Genomic DNA, 21,942 nt, shown 5'->3' with positions numbered 1-21,942 from the left:
TTACAAACTTTCATGTTTCGGTTACAATCACACAATGATCAAACACCCATCCCTCCACCAGTGCACATTCTCCACCACCAATATCCCCCGGTATACCCCTCCTTCTCACCCTCCCCCTGCCTCCATGGCAGACAATATTCCCCATACTCTCTCTTTGCTTTTGGGCATTATGGCTTGCAACACAGACACTGAGAGTCATCATGTTTGGTCCATTATCTACTTTTGGCACACATCTCCCATCCCGACTGATTCCTCCAGCCATCATTTTCTCTATTCCATCTGACTTCTCCCCTCCACTCATGAAGCAGGCTTCCAGCTATGGGGCAATCCTCCTGGCCCTTGTATCTACTGTCCTTGGGTGTCAGCCTCATGTGATGTTATTCTATACTCCACAAATGAGTGTAGTCCTTCTATGTCTGTCTCTCTCTTTCTGACTCATTTCACTTAGCATGATACTCTCCATGTCTATCCATTTATATGCAAATTTCATGACTTCATCTCTTCTAACAGCTGCAGAGTATTCCATTATGTAGATGTACCAATGTTTCTTTAACCAGTCATCTGTTTTAGGGCATTCAGGTTTTTTCCAGATTTTGGCTATTGTGAACAGTGCTGCAATGAATACATAGGTACAGATGTCATTTCTACTGTGCTTTTTTGCATCCCCAGGATTTATTTCAGAAGTAAGGATGAAACAGCACTGACCATGCAAGTGGAAGTAAACAGAAACAAATGGGACTGCATCAAACTAAGAAGCTTCTGCACTTCAAAAGAAACAATGAACAAAATACAGAAATGGCCCACAGAATGGGAAAGAATATTTACCCAATACCCATCTGATAAGGGATTAATATCCAGTATATATAAGTCACTAGTAGAATTGTATAAGAAACAAACCTCCAACCCCATCCAAAAATGGGGAGAAGAAATGAACAGAAGTTTCCTCAAAAAAAGAAATACAAGTGGCCAAAAGGCACATGACAAAATGCTCCACATCACTAGTCATCAGGGAGATGCAAATCCAAACAACAATGAGATATCATCTCACACCACAGAGACTGGCACACATTTAAAAGAACAAAAGCAATAAGTGCTAAAATGGATGTGGGGATAAAGGGACGCTCTTTCACTGTTGGTGGGAATTCCGACTGGTCCAGCCTTTCTGGAAAACAATATGGACAGTCCTTCAAAAACTAGAAATTAAGCTTCCATATGACCCCGCAATACCACTTCTGGGAATATATTCCACGGATGCAAAAAAGCACAGTAGAAATGACATCTGTACATATATATTCATTGCAGCACTTTTCACAATCTGTGGATTATTCTTAAAGAAAGATACTGCATAAATTAAAAGCTAATATGCAATTACATCTACTACAAACATTTAACACTTTAAAGAATGGGGAATACAAGATATAATTATTTTTAATTTAAATTATCTTAATAGACAAAAATAAAGAAACTTTAGTATTCTACAAGAATATCACTGTCACTGTGTTATCCCATTGCTCATCGATTTGCTCGAGCGGGCACCAGTAACGTCTCCATCGTGAGACTTCTTGTTACTATTTTTGGCGTATAGAATACGCCATGGGTAGCTTGCCAGGCTCTGCCATCCAGGCGGGATACTCTTGGTAGTTTGCCAGTCTCTCCGAGAAGGGCTGAGGGATTGAACTCGGGTCAGCTGCATGCAAGGCAAACGCCCTACCGCTATGCTATCACTCCAGCCCATAAGAATAATATTTGTTTTATCATTTTAAGCCATTATATAAAATAAAATAAAAGTTGACAACTTGTTTATATTTTAATGAAGCATTTTAGGTGGTCTTCCACTTCATGAAGCTATCCAATGACAACTTCTGGATAAAAGTTTGATGCTCTTAAATAAGTCCAATCCTAAAAAATATCAGTTTTCTGGTTTCAGTTGAACTACCCAAATATTCTGAGTAAGATTTGTAAAATTTTACTTTTAATCTCCCAAGTAGCACCCAGGAGGCCCATGGGCTATTTCTAATAACCCATCAAAACGCTTCAGAACGCAGTTCTGCTTGGGGTTCTGGGGTACTAGTGATTACCCACGGGTGTTTGGGTCCTCTGGGGCAGTACCCAGTTTGATTTTGTAGACCACCAAGTGTCAGTATCAAGCCAGGACCTATGCACACAAGTCAAAAACTGAAATCCCTATACTATCTTTGTGACTTGATTTTGTTTTGTTTTGGGGCCACATTTACATGGTTTCAAGGGATACTCCTGACTTATTGCTCAAGGGTAGCTTCTGGAAGTGTTCAGGGGTCCATATGCAGTCCTGGGGATAGAAGCTGAGCCTCCTGCCTGACAAACACGTGCTCCAGCCCATTGAGATTTCTCTCAAGCACACCAGCCTGATTTCTGAAATTTAAAGGAAGACATGTGCATGATAGTATGCTACAAAATTTCAACAAAATGTAACACTTGATGGAATCTACCTATAGTCTCATTATCCAGAATAAAGCTACATTAATATTGATTGATTGATTTATAGACTTCTAAACTATGCATATTCAAATACTACTAATCAATGACAGGCACTGTCCTAAGAGCTGGGAGTAGATAATTGACAAAACACAATAAAAATCCTTATCTTCCTTAACCTTACATCCATGCTAGAGAAAATATACACTTGATATATTAATAATTCTATTAAGAAACTTACTTTTATTAGAGTCAGAAAGTGTCATGAGAGTTTTCAGATAATAAAGTATTTAAAAGACTCGTTAGTAACATATGAAGGAAGAAATAAAGATGGATATATTAAGCCCTGAAAGTTTTGGAAAAATGTGGCCCCAGTGAAAATAAAATCAAATATAATAATATTGTCACTGTCACTGTCATCCCGTTGCTCATTGATTTGTTCGAGCGGGCACCAGTAATAATATGAAAGGAAAAAATGTGTCTGTAATGTCCTACAAACAGCAGTTATAGTGGAGTAATCAGTGGAGAGATAGTAAGAAGATGGTGACAAAACTAGGAAGTGAGAAAATTGAGGTGCAAGACATTTCTTTCTAAGGAGCAGGCTGCCTGAGTTAGAGAAAAAGTTAGTATAACTTTGTCTATTCCCTGTGTGCCTTTTATCCCAAGCAAAGACCATCCTGAAATGAACAGAAGTGGTGGTATCGAGGACAGGGCATTTGCCTTGCACACACCTTGACCAGGGTTTGATACACATGTGGTCTCCTGAGTGAGAGTGAGCCAGGAGTGATATTTGGGAGTAGAAGCAGGAGTAAGCCCTGACTGAGCACTACCAGGTGTGTCCCCCACCCCTGCCAGAAAGGACAATTCTGAGTGGTATGAGGGTAATATACTGCTCACTATTGGATTGAAGCCTGCTTATCTGCTAATATGTAAAGTACTTTACATCTGCATATGCTTACTATGCAGCTTATAAATGACTATGCATATCATTACCGATGGGTCATAGTGACCTCTAAGATTTATTATTTTGCATCATTATTTGATTACTGCAGAATATACATATTCAGACTTCTTAGTTAATTGCTCCTTTTGCATTACCATTATCTCATAGCTATTTTCTGAGAAACTATCATTTTTAGAGGGAACCTTGGAAGTTCATGAATATTCCTTTCCTTATATCAGTGATGTGGCTATGTTATACCTGCTAAAAATGTCTACTTCCTTTTTAGTCATATCTTATACTGTCACCCCGTATCTGGATGAACATTTGAAAATGTGAGCTATTAGTTTGCATCTGCTTACTGGTGACTAAAAATCAGTACAAGTCATTTTGTTACTAATCCAGTTAGTAGCTCTTGTCATGTAAGACATATGATCATTAAAATTTCAACATGCTATATAGAGTTTAGTAAAAAATTAAAATTAGCAAGCATGTAAGAGCTCACCAAAATATGTGGCAAGAATTACATTTCAAAGGGGATAAATAAAAAAGGAATAAATTATTTGATTAATTAAAATATTTCATCACAATAGTAAAATCATTTGGTTTTTAAATATAAAGTTCTAGAATAAAAATGGATGAAGTTGAAAAATGCCTTAGATTCCCCTGTACTTTCTTCATTTTCCCTGTTAATATATTTTATCCTCTCATTATTCACTTCTTTCAAACTAGACCCACAATATGATTGTGTCATTTGAGTAACTGTCAAATAATAAAGATCAAGAATGAACTATTATCCATTTAAAGAAGCTTGAGATGAATAGAACATAAGATATTTATGGTCTATGTTGGGGAGAGAATAAATCATGATACAGCTAGAATCTAATTAAGACCAAAGGGAAGGCAGGAACGGATGATAACTAAGAAGATAATAAAACAAAAAAGTATCCAGATTCTTGCTATTGTGAAGAGTGTGGCAATAAATATAGAAATAAAGATGGCATTTCTGCTGTGTGTTTTTGGGACCCCAAGGTATGGCTAAGAACAGACAACTGGTTAAATAAACTACAGTACACCTACACAATGGAATACTAAGCAGCAGTTAATAAAAATGAAGTCATGAAATTTGCTTATAAATAAATGGGCATGGAGAGTATCATTCTGAGTGAAATGAGTCAGAAGGAGACAGACATAGAATGAATGCACTCATTTGTGGGATGTAAATAAGTATAACATGAGACTAATACTGAGTAGAGTAGTAACAAAGGCCAGGAGGGTTGGTCCATGATTAGAAGCCTGCTTCTAGTTCTTGGAGAAAAGGCAGTTGATATAAAGAAAGGACCACCATGACAAAGATAGTTGGAAATGATCACTCTGGATAAGAAAAAAAAATGGTCTTCCAACTCCACACTTATCCTAAAAATTGTAAAATCTCTACAAAAATAAAACAAAAAAGTAAGATACCTATGGGAATACCAGCAGCAGAAGCAAACCCCAGATGTCTTAAGGGTCACCATGTCAAGGATGGTTAATCCTAAAATGTACTAGAATTGAATATGGTGCATGAAAATATAAAATTATGTGCCTTTTTTTAAAAAAAAAGCAACAGTTATATGTTAGAGGTTAGAGTCTTTTCAACAATCATTTATACAAGAAGAAAGTGGATAGTCAAATCAGTATCAAGAGAAGCTGACATCTAATTATCAGATAGTTTTTGGAAGTAATTTTGAGTTAAAAGACTGAATTGAATGCTCACTTAGGCAATTCCTATTCTGAGATGCTATGATTCTGTTAGAAGAAGAGTTACAGAGAAATAGAAGAAGGAGAGAATTATCCCACACACAATTTTGTTTTGTTGAACTTTGAATCCAATGCAGCAAACATTTATTATCTATGACATGCAAGATAGGAAATGAGGCATTTACAATTTTTGCTCATGTTGGTTCATTTATGTTGAGCTACAATGATGCACTCATTGTACAATTGCTGGGACTAGACAGAAGAAAGAATATGGTTTCATAATAGTCTTGAAGGATTGTAGATTAAGATGATTAAAAGAGCAAAATGTGCTATTGTACTATACAAACACAACTGTTCATTTGACTAATGTTTAACTGAAGGAGAGATTGGCAGGCCTCATTATGTACAAAACCTATATTTTAAAAAAATGCAAGAAATACAGCTGGAGTAATGGTACAGCAGTTTAGGTACTTCCTTGTACTCCATTTATTCAGATTGATTCCTGGCACCACATATGTTCATGTTACCACCGAGGTCCACCGGAAATGATCCAATACCTGAGCACTGCCAGATGCGGTCCTCAAGCCAAAAAAAAAAAAGAAACCAGAACAAGAAAAAACCCACGAAATACTGGATGGATCAGGAGATATTTAGTATGAAGAATTTGGACCTTCTGTTTCCCAGTTTACAAAATTGGAGCAAATAATGTTTCTGTAATGAAAGAACTGGTGCAACCTCCATGGAGGTTGCATTTTTTTACTATGGTAAGAGTAATTTGTTTTGATTTGGGGGCACACCTAGTGGTCCTCAGGGCTTACTCCTGGTTCTGTGCTCAAGGATCACATCTGGCAAGCTTAGGGGACCATATGGGATGCTGGGGATTGAACCCAGATCAGTCACATGCAAGGCAAAAGCCCTACCTGATGTACTATATCTCTGGCCCCAAATCATAATATGTTTTCAAAAATATACAATATATTAAAAATAGTAACTTACAGAAACATAGCTGGCATTAATATAATCAGATCCTGGAATACCAACATCAGCTACCAGCTTCACTCTGTTATTATTATCTGGAAGAAAACAATAGGAATCAAGACTAATTCACTATAAAATGTTTTCTACCTATTTTTACTATAAAAGTAAAACACATGAATTTATGATGTAACATCCAATATTGCAACTACATGTGAAAAATTAAGTTCTCTCTTTTTTAATGTTTTACTAGCCAGAGACAATGATTATTAATATGATCTTCTATATATTTGCAGAATTTTCTATATCTGTTAAAAAATTAACCAAAAGTAAAGTGGTACATATTTTATTCTGAAATTTCAGTTTTGTTGATATCTTTCAATATCAACATATATGAAAATATTTAAGTTCATGATTTTAAAAAGGCATAAAATATTTTACTATGATATTTTTATTTTAATATAAAATTTTTTACTTTAAAACAAGTTAAGATCATCTAATTTTATTACAGAATGATGAATAAAAAATTAAATTAAATGCAGTTAATGTGCATTTGTAGAATATGGTACCCACAAAAATACCAAATCATATTGCTCATTTCAAATTTTAAGACTGACACATTGTTCTTTAATTGTATCAGTTTATGTTATAAAAAATGTGTTTGAAAACAGTTTCTTCTGAATTTCACTATCCTTTACTAAACGTTTTAATTTATGATCTACAGCTTAAAAATTAATGTCTTTTTAAAATTAATTTATTCTTTTATTTAATCACCATGTGGAAAGTTACAAAGCTTTCAGGTTTAAGTCTCAGTTATACAATGCTCGAACACCCATCCCTTCACCAGTGCACATATTCCACCACCAAGAATCACAGTATACCTCCCACCTTCCCCCCACTTCCTCAGCCCCCCACCCTGCATGTGTAACTGGTAAATAAAAATTAATGTCTTATAGTGATTATTTTGATTTCTTTTAATGTGAGTGCAATTGAGCTATGCTAATCTTAGTCATAATAAGTTCCATTTTTATTAACTGCTTTTCCCTATTATTGCTTTACACTTTAAAATATTTATACTAAATGAGACCATATGTATAGGGGCTGGAGGAATAGCACAGCGGGTAGGGCGTTTGCTTTGCACGCGGCCGACCCGGGTTCGATTCCCAGCATCCCATATGGTCCCCTGAGCATCGCCAGGGGTGATTCCTGAGTGCAGAGCCAGGAGTAACCCCTGTGCATCGCCGGGTGTGACCCAAAAAGAAAAAAAAAAAGAGACCATATGTATAGCCTATTGTCCTGTGCATTGTACTTTGTTATTTTCATTTGACTTACTAATATAACTAGCAAGCTATTTTATCATAGCACTGTAACACTGTCGTCCCGTTGTTCATTGGTTTGCTGGAGCGGGCACCAGTAACGTCTTCATTGTGAGACTTGTTGTTACTGTTTTTGGCATATCAAATATGCCATGGGTAGCTTACCAGGCTCTGCCATGCGGGCAGGATACTCTCAGTAGCTTGCCAGGCTCTCTTAGAGGGTGGGAGGAATCGAACCCAGGTTGGCCAAGTGCAAGGCAAACGCTCTATCCACTGTGCTATCGCTGCAGTCATATTTTACCATATATAATTTATTTTTTGTGTCAAAATTTCCATTCTGTTTTGCACTGTTATCATTATGGTGTCTTACATCATTCATACAAATGTGCTATTTACATATATTCTTACTTTAACATATTTATTTTAAAATATCTGTTTGCTTATTTTCATTTGTAATAACGTTCCTAATTTTTAAACCTTCAATTTCTTTTCCCTACTCAAATCACTTTGGTAATATATTGCCCTGTGTACTTAGGTATATTTTAAAACTATTTATTCTATTTCAAGAACTTTACCTGCCTAGCCTTTTTAATGGCAACATTTTAATTGTTGTTTAGAATAAATTAAAATATGATTCTTGGTTGATCTCCCATTATTTTTATCCAAAACAAAGTGTCTAAAGATTTTTTTCCATGTGAATTTTTGCCAGTTTATATTATGATTTGATGTACAGGTAATGGATTGGAGCGATAGCACAGCGGCAGGGTGTTTGTCTTTCACGAGGCCGAACCGTGTTCGAATTATTCCGCCCCTCTCAGAGAGCCCGGCAAGCTACTGAGAGTATTGAGCCCACACGGCAGAGCTTGGCAAGCTACCCGTGGTGTATTGGATATGCCAAAAACAGTAACAATAAGTCTCACAATGAGAGACGTTACTGGTGCCCGCTTGAACAAATCGATGAGCAACGGGATGACAGTGACAGTGACAGTACATGTAATAAAGCATAAAGATGGTATAAAATACCTATTCTTATTTTTTTGTTGTTGTTTTTATTTTATTTTTTAAAATTTTTTATTAGTGAATCACTATGGGGGTACAGTTACAGATTTATACATTTTTGTGCTCATGTTTCCCCCATACAAAGTTCGAGAACCCCTCCCTTCACCAGTGCCCATTCTCCACCACCAGTAAACCCAGTATCCCTCCCACCCTCCCCCTATTCTTATTTTGAACATTAAAAATAGAACTCAATGGGGAGGCACTTAAAAGCAAAGGGGGAAAAATAACAAGTGAATGGAATTAGGTTTGAATTCTTCACGACCAATCTACCACATCTCTGGTTGTAGGTGAATTACTGAACTCCTCTATGCCTTCATAATCTCAGCTGTCATTGCAGTTAGATCATTTGTTTTGAAAGTTTTTCCTAAGAAAAACTTAAATTAAAACTTAAATTTGTATTAAATGTAAGATTAAACACATATTATGTGTTAAAGGACTTGGCAGTTTTGTGAAATTTATGATGACCTCCTTAAGGTCATTAAATGTTCTTAAGTTTGGAAGCGATTTATGTAAATGATTTGTCTCAAATATTTTGAATTTTAATGACACTGTGACTAGTCTTGTGTGTGCAGAAGAGAATAAAACTGGTCTTGAGGTTCTCTCAGAATATCTTCTTATAAGAATCAGTCCATGACAAGCAAGCTAAACTTTCTTGTTATGTTGGAATACTTCTGGAGGTCATGTCCTATCAAACAGATATTTAGAAATCTCTTCGGCAAGCATTTGCTGCTAATTCTAGTATCTTAAATCCCTGTAAGTTAATACCCTCTAAAATGTACCGTGATATTTGAAATCCTATTTCCTACGTTACTCAGGGGAAACAATGCAATTCACTTAGAAGGTTCAAGCTAAAATTCAGATTCTATTAAAATGAATTTGTTCTTTAAGAAAAAAATACATTATTTAGCTTGATGTTATTTCTGGAAACACAATATAAGAAATATGAGAATTTATTTAGTCTAACAACTCATTGTGTGTGACTGCGTGTAGAGAGAGAAAATGAGAGAGACAGAGACAGAGAGAAAGAGAGAAAGTGTGTGAGAGAAAGTGTGTGTGTGTGTGAGAGAGAGAGATAGATAGATAGAGAGAGAGAGAGAGAGAGAGAGAGAGAGAGAGAGATGTGCTTGTCTACTGAGATGGTTGGTGCTCCCTGATCTTTTAACCTAGGCTAGTGAAATAGACTTGTATTCTTCAGACTATCAAGATAATAGTATTTTAATTATTATTATCCATGCAGAAATAAATTATTATTATCCATACAAAAAGTAGCCATAAAAATAAGCAATCTTTTAATTAGTTAGTCATAAAACTAACATTATTACGCACTTTCCATATTCTGGTACTGGACAAAGTGATTTATATCAGTTCATCTAATTTTCACATTAAACTTTGAGGTAGAGAGCACCGAATAATTTATCCAACCACAAAGCAGCTAATGGACAAATTCAATTATATACTAGAAAATTTTGTTGTGATTTACTTGTTTTTTGCTCTTTTACTCTATAGCTTATGAAATGTATTAACTGCAACAACACGTTAGCCCAGTAACTTTCTTGGAAAATAAGAGATTCGACTTAACAAAATTCTCTCTTATCTGATCATCACTCTAAGAAGTAGCACTGTTTGTAGCACTGTCTTCCTGTTGTTCATTGATGTTCATTGATTTGCTAGAGTGTATACCAGTAACGTCTCCATTGTGAGACTTGTTACTGTTTTTTGGCATATCAAATGCACCATGGGTAGCTCGCCAGGCTCTTTTTTGTGGGTGGGATACTGTCTGTAGCTTGCCGAGCTCTCCGAGAGGGACCAAGGAATCAAACCTGGGTCAGCTTTGTGCAAGGCAAAGGCCCTACTCACTGTGCTATTGCTCCAGCACCTTTTATTTTTTGTTTGTTTGTTTGTTTGTTTTTGCTTTTTGGGTCACACCCAGGGATGCACAGGGATTGCTCCTGGCTCTGTGCTCAGGAATTACTCCTGGCGGTGCTCAGGGGACCATATGGGATGCTGGGAATCAAACCCGGTCGGCCTCGTGCAAGGCAAACACCCTACCCGCTGTGCTATCGCTCCAGCCCCTGCTCCAGTACCTCTAAGACAAAAAAAAAGCTTTTTGTCGATTAAAAGCTGTTGGATATAATACACTATTCTAAAGTTTATTTTATTTATTCATTCTATTTTTTATTCTTTTGCTTTTAAGATTGATCCAGTAGTGTTCAGGGATTACTCCTGACTCTTTGCTCAGGGAGTATCCTTGGGTGGGATCCCAAAAAAGCACATCAAAAAGTCCACTGAAATATCTGCTTAATATACCAAGTTTTTATATAACTTATGTAACAATTTGACCATACTTTATTCCTTGAACAATGTTAAACATATTTGATTTATTTTATATGTACAGATATATTTACTTGTAATTAATTATAATTCCTTAATTCATATATTCAAAATCTCATAGTAACTTTTCAACCAGGTTCTGGTAGTTATTTTCACAAAATATCACTGAATAAACATGAAGCATATAATCAAATAGTTTAGGTACATATAGAAATAAATACATGGTCAGTTTTGTATTTCTAACTTATGATGTACAATTAATATCTCTGAAAAGGCAAACAGAAGGATCCATTGAGAAAGTCACACCACAGACATTTAGAGTTGAAACACTAGCATTCTAATTTTCTATAACAATATCTCAGATTGCCAACTTGCTGTTAAAGTAAGTTCCTTATGATTTGTCTTATTCAAGATGATTGTATTAAAGTTATTTGTATTTTCATTCTATTCTAAGGAATTCATTGAGTCCACCAGATTACTGCCTTCTATAACAAGTTTCCTAAATTCATCTTCATGCCTTAGCTATCTTCTAGTTCTAAAGCACAAGATTTGTCTCTTTATGTAGGTTTCATAATTTTATAATTCCATAATTTTATATTCTTTGATTATATCTTATTCAAAACCAATGCCTTTATAGGCACTTTACTTTGTAAGTAAGTTAAAAAGGCATATGACAAAATTTATATATGGTAACTCTAAAGTTGGAAATATTTTTAAATATATTTTTTAACCAGTTACACTATTTTAGGTATCACAAATATTTTTTTCTTTTCCTTTTTGGATTTGGGGCCAAAGCCAGAAGTGTTCGGAACTAACTGCTTATTGTGCTGCTCTGAGACCACAGATCACTCCTGGCACTGCACAGGGGACCAAATGGGATAGAACCCTGCTTAGCCACGTGCAAAACAAGTGCCCTGTTTGTCATACTAACTCTCCAGCCCTTGATGCTAATGCTGAAAACAATAATATAGTTTCTTTTTATATTGATTAAGTGAAGTCATATTTATTGTGGGAAGGCAAACTGGGTCCTCCTTGCTAAAGAAGTCCTGGTAACTAAACATTTACTCTGATCACAAATGAATACTTTGCAGTGTATTTTTTATGTTCCATAAGAAAGCATTGACATGTTATGAAAAGAAACAAGAGCACAGTTACATGTGCATTTTTTTTTCATTTAAAAAATAGGTTGTAGAAAGATGTTGTAGTAGATAGTATTTTTTGCTTCCATTATGAGGCTAAGATTCAAAAATATCTACACATTTCTTGAACCTTCATAAGAGGACCATGTGTGAAGAAGTCCAAAAACAATGTCCTACAAAAACATTACAGTTTAACTAATATGTAAGAATATATAAGAAAAATTGCTGATTGATATTGTGGCTAATTTCAAAGACTTCATCGAATCAGTAACATTTCCCGTGTACTTACATGGTTTTATGTTTGGAAAACGATTTTTTGCTCTGTTCCATGGCAGATCAGCATCAGTTGAAGAAAGGTCCTGAAGAAATTTTGGTAGTTCCTATGATATGAAGTCACACAAAGTTTGCTTTATTTCAAAGGTCAAGGATACCATTTAGTAAACGACAATTAGTTATCCTAAATTCTTCTACTTTCCAACAGAACTCCATTGTAATTGAGGAAACAGGCCAAATAAACAGTAGTACATTTGTTAAGTTTTCACCATAAGTATCCTGAATTAAATTGTTCAGCTTAACTGTTTTCTCCAGGATACGTTTTTGTTTTCTTTTGCTCTAGGGAGTCTAAAAATGAAGATGCTTCAAAGCCTGCTAGTAACCCTTTCTCATCATTTACTAACAGTGTCATCAGGAATTAACAGAGCATTATTAATATGTTAATGTCTATTTAGTAGAGAAAGAGAGTATAATGATTTATTTTTTGTTTTTGCTTCTCAGGCAGTGTGATTTCATGCCTAGTAATTGGTACAACATTGGTCAGTTTGAGAAATGCCAAAGGTCAATTACTGTTCTCAGTAGGCATTATGAAATTGATAGTCAAATGCAAATGTGTGATTAAGAGTTATCAAATAAAGATCCGGAGTGATATATTATTAACTTTTTTGGTAAGAAGTTATAATACTATCCACCTGTCATTAAGACAGTTGGTGTAAGATTTTGTGTTCATTATTGTGTTGCATTGATAATTTACATTTATGGTTTTTTATTTTAGAAATGCTTGGGCTTGCCAAATTCTACATGAAATGCTAAAAGTGCATTTTACAACACCATCTAGTTTTTTAACTGAGTAATTCTTCAATTCCTCACAAAGAAAAATCTGAATTCTTTTGTGTTGTATAGCTATTTATTAAAGGAGAGGAGCAGTATAAACATTTTAATTTCACTACGCTGGCACTGAAGGATTAAAAAATATTCTTAGCCTGATTTTGAAAGATAACAAGGGTTAAGGTCTTGCATGCAGCCAATCTGAGTTCAATCTCCTGTACTGCCAAAGTGACCCTTGAGCACAGAACCAGGAGTAGCACCTGAGCATCACTGGGTGTGGTCCCAAAATTGTATGAAGTGTAGATTACCTTAGACAGAGCACATATACTTTATGATTACTTCACACAGACATCTCCATTTATAGATTCAAATGGCTCTAGCTTTGTTTATCAATACCCAACTGCCAGGTTGATTGTTTGGGTAGTAAAGTCATACTGGGTGGCCTTCCCTATAAAGCCTCACCATCCTTCTTCTCCTTAGCTCTTTGTCTTGTTTCACTTCTCAGTGGGGTCACAGATGAGTTAGGCTGGTTTGTAACAAAGCTATTGTATTCATTCTTTCTCTTTGGAGCGCCTTCATCTTTTTATCTACTTTTCAGACTTTTCCTTGTCCTAAAGGTCGTCACCAAGTTAACCTTTTTCAATGTCTTTTCACATTGCTGTCTAAACAGAATAGATTCTTACTACTTTATTGTGACAGAGTTTAAGTTCTTATGCATGTCTGAAGATCCTATAATATCAGCTTCTTTGTGGTAGAGCTTATCATCATAAACCAACACTGGACCAGGCACTAGTCTTAGTATTGCATATTTCCAGTAATTTTAGTATTTAGAATTCAGTGAATTAGTTACTATCATTTTCCAAATGAAGACATTATGCACAGAGAGTTTAAATAATTTGCCCAATTGGTAAATTGATGTATATATCTACGTGCTAAATACAATTCTATCTCATAAGAGAAAGAGCTTTTAAATATTTTTGGTGTAGGTGAATTAACAAATTATAAAGTTTATCAAATATATGCATCAAATAAACATTTGTTAAAATGCAGTAATTTTGCTTTAATAATTTAAGACATTAGAATAAAACTATTTAAAAATGACACTCCTCTTATATAGAGACAAAATTCCTTAAACTATTATTACCAAAAGAGACTAGAATTTTTTAAAATATGTAAAATTTTATTTCTACTAAAATTGTTGATTGAAAATTTCTATTGAAACAATACTTTTTACTTGTGAAAAACTAGAGTTCTTGATGTGTGAATTCTAAGAAAAATCTTATGGTGCAACTAGTCTTTTTAGACTCCAGACCAATATAACTTTAGAAGCATAACTAAAAACCTATAGGAAATACCATTAATCTTCTCATATTTAGCTATTATTTCCCTACAGATTAAAATATTATAATTGTGAATTATTTATGACAACTGTTTAAATCCTGGTTTCATAAACTAGGAACTTTATACAAAGAATATATATATATATATATATAAAGTTTTTGGTGATATTGAGAAATTTGTTTTGCATTTATAATATAAAATCACCTAAGTTAAAAAAGATACTAAAAAGTCTTAAATTAACTTGCAGATGTGCTATCTTTATATTATTTATAAATATATATAATATTTATATTATCTAAATTGTATATTATCTTAAAATAATATATAGTTTACAAATACACAAAATCTCAAAAGCAATGTAATTATACTTAATTTTTAAGAAGTGACAGCTCCACTTCAAAGTAACATTGCATAGTCTCCATAATATGATATAACTTATTCTACAGCATCTGAAAAATAAATCTTGCAAATATGGCCATCACTTATCTGTTTTTTTATAGAATAGCTGTATATCTGTAAATATTTTTTATTAGTTGAAATAACTATTTTAATCTAAAATTATATTTATTAACAGCCTAAGCCTAACCTTATTCACAAATAATGAATATGGCATTCTCGAGTCACATCTCTGTCCAGATGTGAACGCAGGGCAGAAACTCGGACAGACTGCGATTCTTGGCAAGCTCTGATGAAGAGCACCTTTTTCTAACGTACTGGGTGACTAACTCTGCAGGTTGTACCAGGGTAGCCCAGTGTAATGTTACTATCCAAACAATCAACTTGGTAATTGGGTATTGATTATCAAGGCCAGCGTCCTTCATGGCCTTGCTTGCTCAAAATGGACATGAAATGTGACACATGAAACGACTGGAGGTCTGGCAATGTTGTGACAACTGCTAGTAACATACCGAAAATTCTTCTTGAAACTTTAGGTTGTTGTTAGTGCAAAGCTCCTCAACGTGCTGCAGGAAGGACTTCTTACTAATCGGCCTCCAAGTAAAGAAAAAGGTACAAATTGGAGTCATGTGAGATTGAGTTTGTTCAACTTGGCATGGACAAGTACTGTAGGTTGTTTACCTGTTTAAGAACAATGGACACTGGAAAACCCACGAAGTCATGCATGCAGCTTTTAAAAGTGACTCTGTCAGAGTACAAGAGTAACCTTTTACATTTACTTTATCTGTATTCATAATACCAGGTTCCTTTCATTTTAAAGTGACTCTAAAGAAATGATTTCACTTTTAAGTGAACAAAGTTTTTCAAGTAAATTCACGGGCATAAAGTTATCATTGAGTTCCATAGCACATAATACCTCTTTGTCATACAGAAAACATTTTATACATTACAAGGTTTTAGAAGATATAAAATAGTACAGTGACCTCATTCTCATAATGACATGGTTTTTAAACCCCAAGGAGTTTAAATATCCCTGTATTACTTCCCAAGCTAAAATACAGACATGCATGCTTCACCCCAGAGAGAGAGAAAGCATTTCTCCAGTTACCATGCAATTAGTCATGCTTTTATGATTTATATCCAGCTTGGAGGTTTTTCTAACCAATATACAAAAAAGGAACCACACATTAAGATTCATTGAATCAGTGAGTCTAAAAGCTGATATTCAAAGAGAAAGAAAGATTTTTAATATACTTACTTGATGGATTTTCTATAACTAAGTAACCTGCAACAGAGATTGTGTTAAATGCATTGTGAGATGAGGGTACAGATATTTCTGAAAGAGATCTATATTGAATCCAAAAATATATGTCAATAACATATAGCTTGCAATGTCTTTAAGTGATATGTGATTTTGTTTTAAATTATATTGAATTTTAAAAATACTGTTATTTAGGCTAAACTATGGCCAAAAAGAATTTAGCTTCTCTCAAGGTAGGAATCTGATATTAGTATTGTTAAAACTTAGGGGCACTGAACTCAAAATCATTCACTTTTTAATATATTATATAATATTTAATAGTCTAGGGAATTGATATGGGATATTGCATTGAAAAATAATTCCATTTTGCATCATTTGGTACTTAATAGTCTGTGATAATTCATATGGATTTAAATATTTTTTGTACATACAAAGTACTGTACTTGGAAAAGGATCTACAAAAAAATTATGTGGCCTATCTGCTATTTCATGAGGTATGAAGAATGTATAACCATAGTAAAATTGCAATAATTTTAATTACTTTAGACATAACTTTGTACTATTTATCATGATATTAATACTCTGAAAAATTCCTCAAATAATGTTTAACAGCCAAGTATACTATGAAACACACACAATTAGATATGCACATAGTTAAGAACACCTTTATCATGCAAAACAAATTTGCACTGCAAAACCCACAAAACACAAAGTATAATAAAATAACATGAAAAGCATCTGCTCTTCAATTTCACAGTTTTAAATATTGCTGTATACACTCTGACTATGCTGCTCTGTGAATAAAATGTATTAGATGAAGTAATTTTGAGTAAAGAAATAATGAAAGAAAATGAGATAAATGTGTATGAGAGAGAGAGAGGAAGAAGGAAAGTATCTGCCGTAGAGCAGGCTTGGGGAGGGTGGCCTGAGGGAAACTGGGGACATTGGTGATCGGAAACTTACACTGGTGGAGGGATGGGTGTCGGAACACTGTATGACTGAAACCCATCAACAGCTTTGTAATTCTGTATCTCATAAGGATTCAATACAAAAATAAAGGTGACAAATAGGAAATAAGTTTGTTCAAGTGGAATAAATGGAAAGAAAGTATACTCCAATATTAGAACTGATGAAAAATATGGGTGTCTGAGTAAATATTATTACGAATGGTGACAGAATTTCTGGTTATTACATAGATGTCTCCAGGAAGTGTCTACCAGCTTCTCAGGGTATTTGACAGATCATTCTATAATCAAGCATTGCCTCATGGTGAGAGACTGCAATTTGTAAGCAGAAGTCTTTGTGTGTTTGGGGCTTCCAGAACGCTATAAAGGGTTCTAAGAAGGTGATAGACTCCTGAGTAACTAGATGGAGATGGCTGCATAGGCCTTTGAATCAGGATAATCCTTTAAATGAAGACAGAAGATAGTGTTTGAGTTGGAAGTACTTTTAACATTACAAGAGATATAGTAGTGATCAAGGCAACAAGAATCATTTCCTGCTGGAAACAACCACTCCTAAGCAAAAACCAAAAAGAAAAAAAGCTCAAACTACAAAGGAATAAGAAGCTGAATTAGCAAGACGAAGTTAGTTTCCAACTGCAGCACTGAATAGACAATTTAAAGTCACATGGGGAAGATATATGCTAACTGGAAACTTTCATTTTGTAAATGGTAAGATACGAGTATGCTATATCTAATTTAATGACAGGCTCATAATCTACTGATGAAAGATAGACTATCATCTTATAGTTTTCCTAGAGCATCATGGATTATTTAAAGCTGTATTATCAAATTTTTAATGGATTATATAGAATCTAAAATTAACTTAAGAAATAGACAGCTGTTAAAAAGTCATCTAAAGAATCAGGGTCATCTTATAAAACACCAAAGAAATATTAGGCATGAATAACATATTAAACTATAAATGATAAAGAAATAGTTAAAGTTCTATACTATAATTATCATTCTTACTTTGTTCCATAGCAACATCTAATTTAATTTAGAAATTGTGATCAAAATGTTATTAAGTAAACTTATTTTTAGTAATAAGCTCTATTGGTAATTGTTTTTATTTTATGACTGTTATTTTAATTGGCCTTAGAAATATCTTTTAAAATAAACTACACCAAGACCATAATTAAAAATATTTTAAATCATAACTGATAGCAATCTGACTTCAGTGCATATCTGAACTATCTTCCCTTATTATAAAATACCCATATTGGCTTGGAACACCTGCTCCTACAATTACCAGAAACATTTTCTTGAACAAGCTACTTAATCTTCCTGTGCTTCAGTTTTTTAATTTCATAAAAACAGCAAATATATGCAAATAAATTTCACGTACATAATTTGCCTGGAAAATACCCAGGTTTTGGAAGCAACATATAAATGCTAGTTATTGTCATTAGTACAATAATCACTATTTCTAATTTACTTTGTATAACTCAGAATTCTTCTACTTATGTTATTCTACAACTGATGATTGTTATGAAGTAGAAATAATTTTGGTTTGCAAAATAATATTCTGGTCTAATTGCATTTTAAACTGGATAATTTCACAGCAGGACGATTTCATGTTTTACTCTTCCTAATCAGGTGCTTGAATAAAAATGATCAGGGACACCTAGACTTTTATTTTTTTTCTTTTTGGGTAATACCCAGCGATGCTCAGGGATTACTCTTGGTTCTGCACTCAGAAATCACTCCTGGAGGGTGCTCCAGGGACCATATGGGATACTGGGAATCAAACCCAGGTCAGTTGAGTGCGAGGCAAATGCCCTTCCCATTGTGCTACCGCTCCAGTCCTCAGACACATAGACTTTTAATCCAACTCTTGATTTGCTAGTTCTTAGTTCAAGGTCTTTTTTATTTTTTTCTTTTTGGGTCACACCTGGCAATGCACAGGGTTTAATATACTCCTGGCTCTGCACTCAGGAGTTACTCCTGGCGGTGCTCAGAGGACCATATGAGATGCTGGGAATCAAAACTGAGTCCGCTGCATGCAAGGCAAACGCCCTAACCGCTGTGCTATCACTCCAGCCCCTAGTTCAAGGTCTTAAACAAGCTCTAAAACATTGATATAATAAGTTTTCATAATAACTATGTGGAATTATTATACAACCACATTTTAATCATTACTCCTTTCAACTTCTTCACATACTCTATAATCTAAATATTTTATTAATACTTTAATAGTTTTTGAAAAAGTTATCTCCTCAATGGAACTTAACCTATTTTATTGCAGAGAAAATGGATTTCTACCTTTTGTAAAAGCAAATTTTCTAAAAGTAATCCTCTTTCATCTTATAGCATAGCTACCCATGTAAATGCATGTATCATGGGTAAATAAACAGAAATCCATGTGCATGTCAAGGCAGAGCAGAATAAACTGCTTAGTATAACTCCCTCACATGAAAGACAATCAATAAATCATTGCTAAATATACTATTGTGGGTATATTTACATGAAGATACATGATAAGCTAAATAAGTGCTCTAATTACTATGAATCAATTTTATACTAGAGTTTTAAGCAATTAAGAATTGTCAGATTGTTTTAATCAAATCTTGATGTCCAGTATATGCATCAATAAATAGTATATGGATGTAAACAAGGTCATTAAAGATGATCTAACATTTGAAGAATATAGATGTTAGGGATTTCATTAGGAAATTAAATATACAATTGGAACTACTCTTACCTACCCAGTTTAGAAAACATATGTTAAAATAGAAAAGTAGGTTCTGTTAGACTTTTATTTTCATTTGTAGCACTCTTGTTGATCTAAACCAAATCACTGAAATTTTCTATTCTTCACACATATATCTACATAACTTCTAACAATTTAATTTTTACATAATTTCTAGCCTATGTTTATGTCAAATTATATATAAACTAAAGTGTTCATATAATTATATGGATAACATAAATATATTAAAAAATGGCATATGTATCTCAAGTAAAATTATTTTTACTTGGCTTACTTATTTAAAATAAAAGTAGCCCCCCCCTTAGTCTGTATACTATACTATTGCTTAGATTCTTGACCTCAGATTTTTCTACTTTTCCCTTGGAGTTGTCTAAATTATAATTTTTACATGGATGCTTTATTATTATTATTATCATTATTATTATTATACATCTAACTAATGGGGTAACATTGGTTTATAGAAATGTCAGTGATTTTACGTGTTAGGGGTAGAAAGATTTCATGCCACACCCACCGGAGTGCCACACTCTACCACAGTCCCCAGAATCCTTTACCTAAAATCTTAGTTCTTAGTGGATTTAATGTTTTATTTTAAAAAGTAAAGGGTATTTTAAGTTGAATAATTAATACATGAAAATAGAAAAGAAAGTGGCATATAGTATGAGGAAAATGAATTGATATCACTGATGAGGTCATTCAAAGGAAAAATTGCTTTGAAAATGATTTATAAAAATCTCTAGGAAATTAATGGCTATGTAGAGCATCAATATACTTTCAAGTGTGGAGGTTTCCAGAACAAGTGATCTGTGCAACAAAGAGACAAATAGAAAGTGTTTTATTGATATTCAAAAAATTTAAAATATATGAAATATTATTTTGAACTATTGTATTATTTTAATTAATTAACAACAAAGAAGGTGATTGTCAAATGATATTCAATTCATGAGTTTATAAATCAATTTGGGACTAGTCCAGATTTCATTAGGAAAACTGATCACTTTCTAATAGAAAAATGTAATGCTTTTCATTACTTGAATTTTAGCCTGTCTTAAATCCTTTTGTTGAAAAGGGTATTATTTCATGTCTGGACTCATTTTTAAAAAATCTATCAAAAACTTAAATTCCACTCAGATTACTCTTGATATAACCAGAGAGGATCCATTTATTTATGTTGGCAGTGGTGATTGAAGACCATATTGTCACAGAGACTCAGCTTTCCCTCAAGGTCAATTAGTTGAAATCAATAGGGAATTAAAATATAGTCTGAGCAAAGAGCCATAATGATAGCCAATAGAAGAGTGGCTTAAATCACCACTACCAGTGGCACAGTACAAAGTGAGAAACTTTACCTTTACGTTTGTTTTATATTCAAATAGTAAATTTGTGAAGAATCTCTCTAATAAAATAAATGAATTAATCATTCCAAGTTTTATAAAGTGCTATGTAAGCATTTGTTTTTATCAAGTCATTAATAACTCAATCTTTACTTCTATGATGATATTCTATTATTTATCCAAAGTCCTTATGTGATACTTATAAAGGCTTTCGAAAATATCTTAATTTTTGTTCTTGTTCCTAACTCTTATTTGTGTTACCTAAGATCATATCTTTTCAAGTCTTCATTCTTATTTATTTAAATAGGAAACAATTTATGAACTTCAATATATCAGAATGATTATCCCAACAAATGACTGGCAGCAATACAGATGAGTCTAATGCTTTACTTTATAAGAGGAACATATCATTAGAATCTGAGTATTAGCATTTTTCTTATGTAATCATAATAACATAAGTGAATGATATCTAACTATTAATAGGTTTAAAGTGGTATCTAAAAGAACAAAAAAACTTAAAAGGAACTTTGCTACTTGGAATAACAACTCTTTGGAGATCATGACCTTCCTTTACTTTACAATCTTATTAGTGGCTAGATAAAAACCTGCAAGTTGCTGTATTGGCAACTGGTACCTAGTTGATAATTCTCTGACTCAAATAAAGTGATAGGTACTTTTAGAAAGATATGGGGAAGCAACCTTCTTGCTCAAGTTAAAGAGCTGAATTATTTTCTGATGTGGCAGGGGTTGAAATTTTCGTTATCATAAGCCTTTCCACAGTAACACATCTGAAAACAAATTCTTGACAGATGTTTTATTTTGTCAACCATGCACTCCGAAT

At 33.7% G+C, this 21,942-nt stretch overlaps 1 protein-coding gene across 1 annotated transcript in view; it reads right to left on the bottom strand.

The window, feature by feature from the left end:
- Window positions 1-21,942, bottom strand: part of PTPRQ (protein tyrosine phosphatase receptor type Q) — a 213,419-nt gene that overhangs the window by 16,613 nt on the left and 174,864 nt on the right. The window contains exons 36-39 of the mRNA XM_055118437.1: window positions 16,051-16,077; window positions 15,305-15,386; window positions 12,244-12,334; window positions 6,131-6,207 (exon numbers count right to left, since the gene is read on the bottom strand). Of these exons, the coding sequence (XP_054974412.1) occupies window positions 6,131-6,207; window positions 12,244-12,334; window positions 15,305-15,386; window positions 16,051-16,077 (277 nt within the window). The remainder of the gene's footprint in view (window positions 1-6,130; window positions 6,208-12,243; window positions 12,335-15,304; window positions 15,387-16,050; window positions 16,078-21,942) is intronic.

The sequence above is a fragment of the Sorex araneus genome, chromosome 10, assembly GCF_027595985.1.
Source record: "Sorex araneus isolate mSorAra2 chromosome 10, mSorAra2.pri, whole genome shotgun sequence".
Classification (NCBI taxonomy): domain Eukaryota; kingdom Metazoa; phylum Chordata; class Mammalia; order Eulipotyphla; family Soricidae; genus Sorex; species Sorex araneus.
This window is presented reverse-complemented; position numbering and strand designations above follow the sequence as displayed.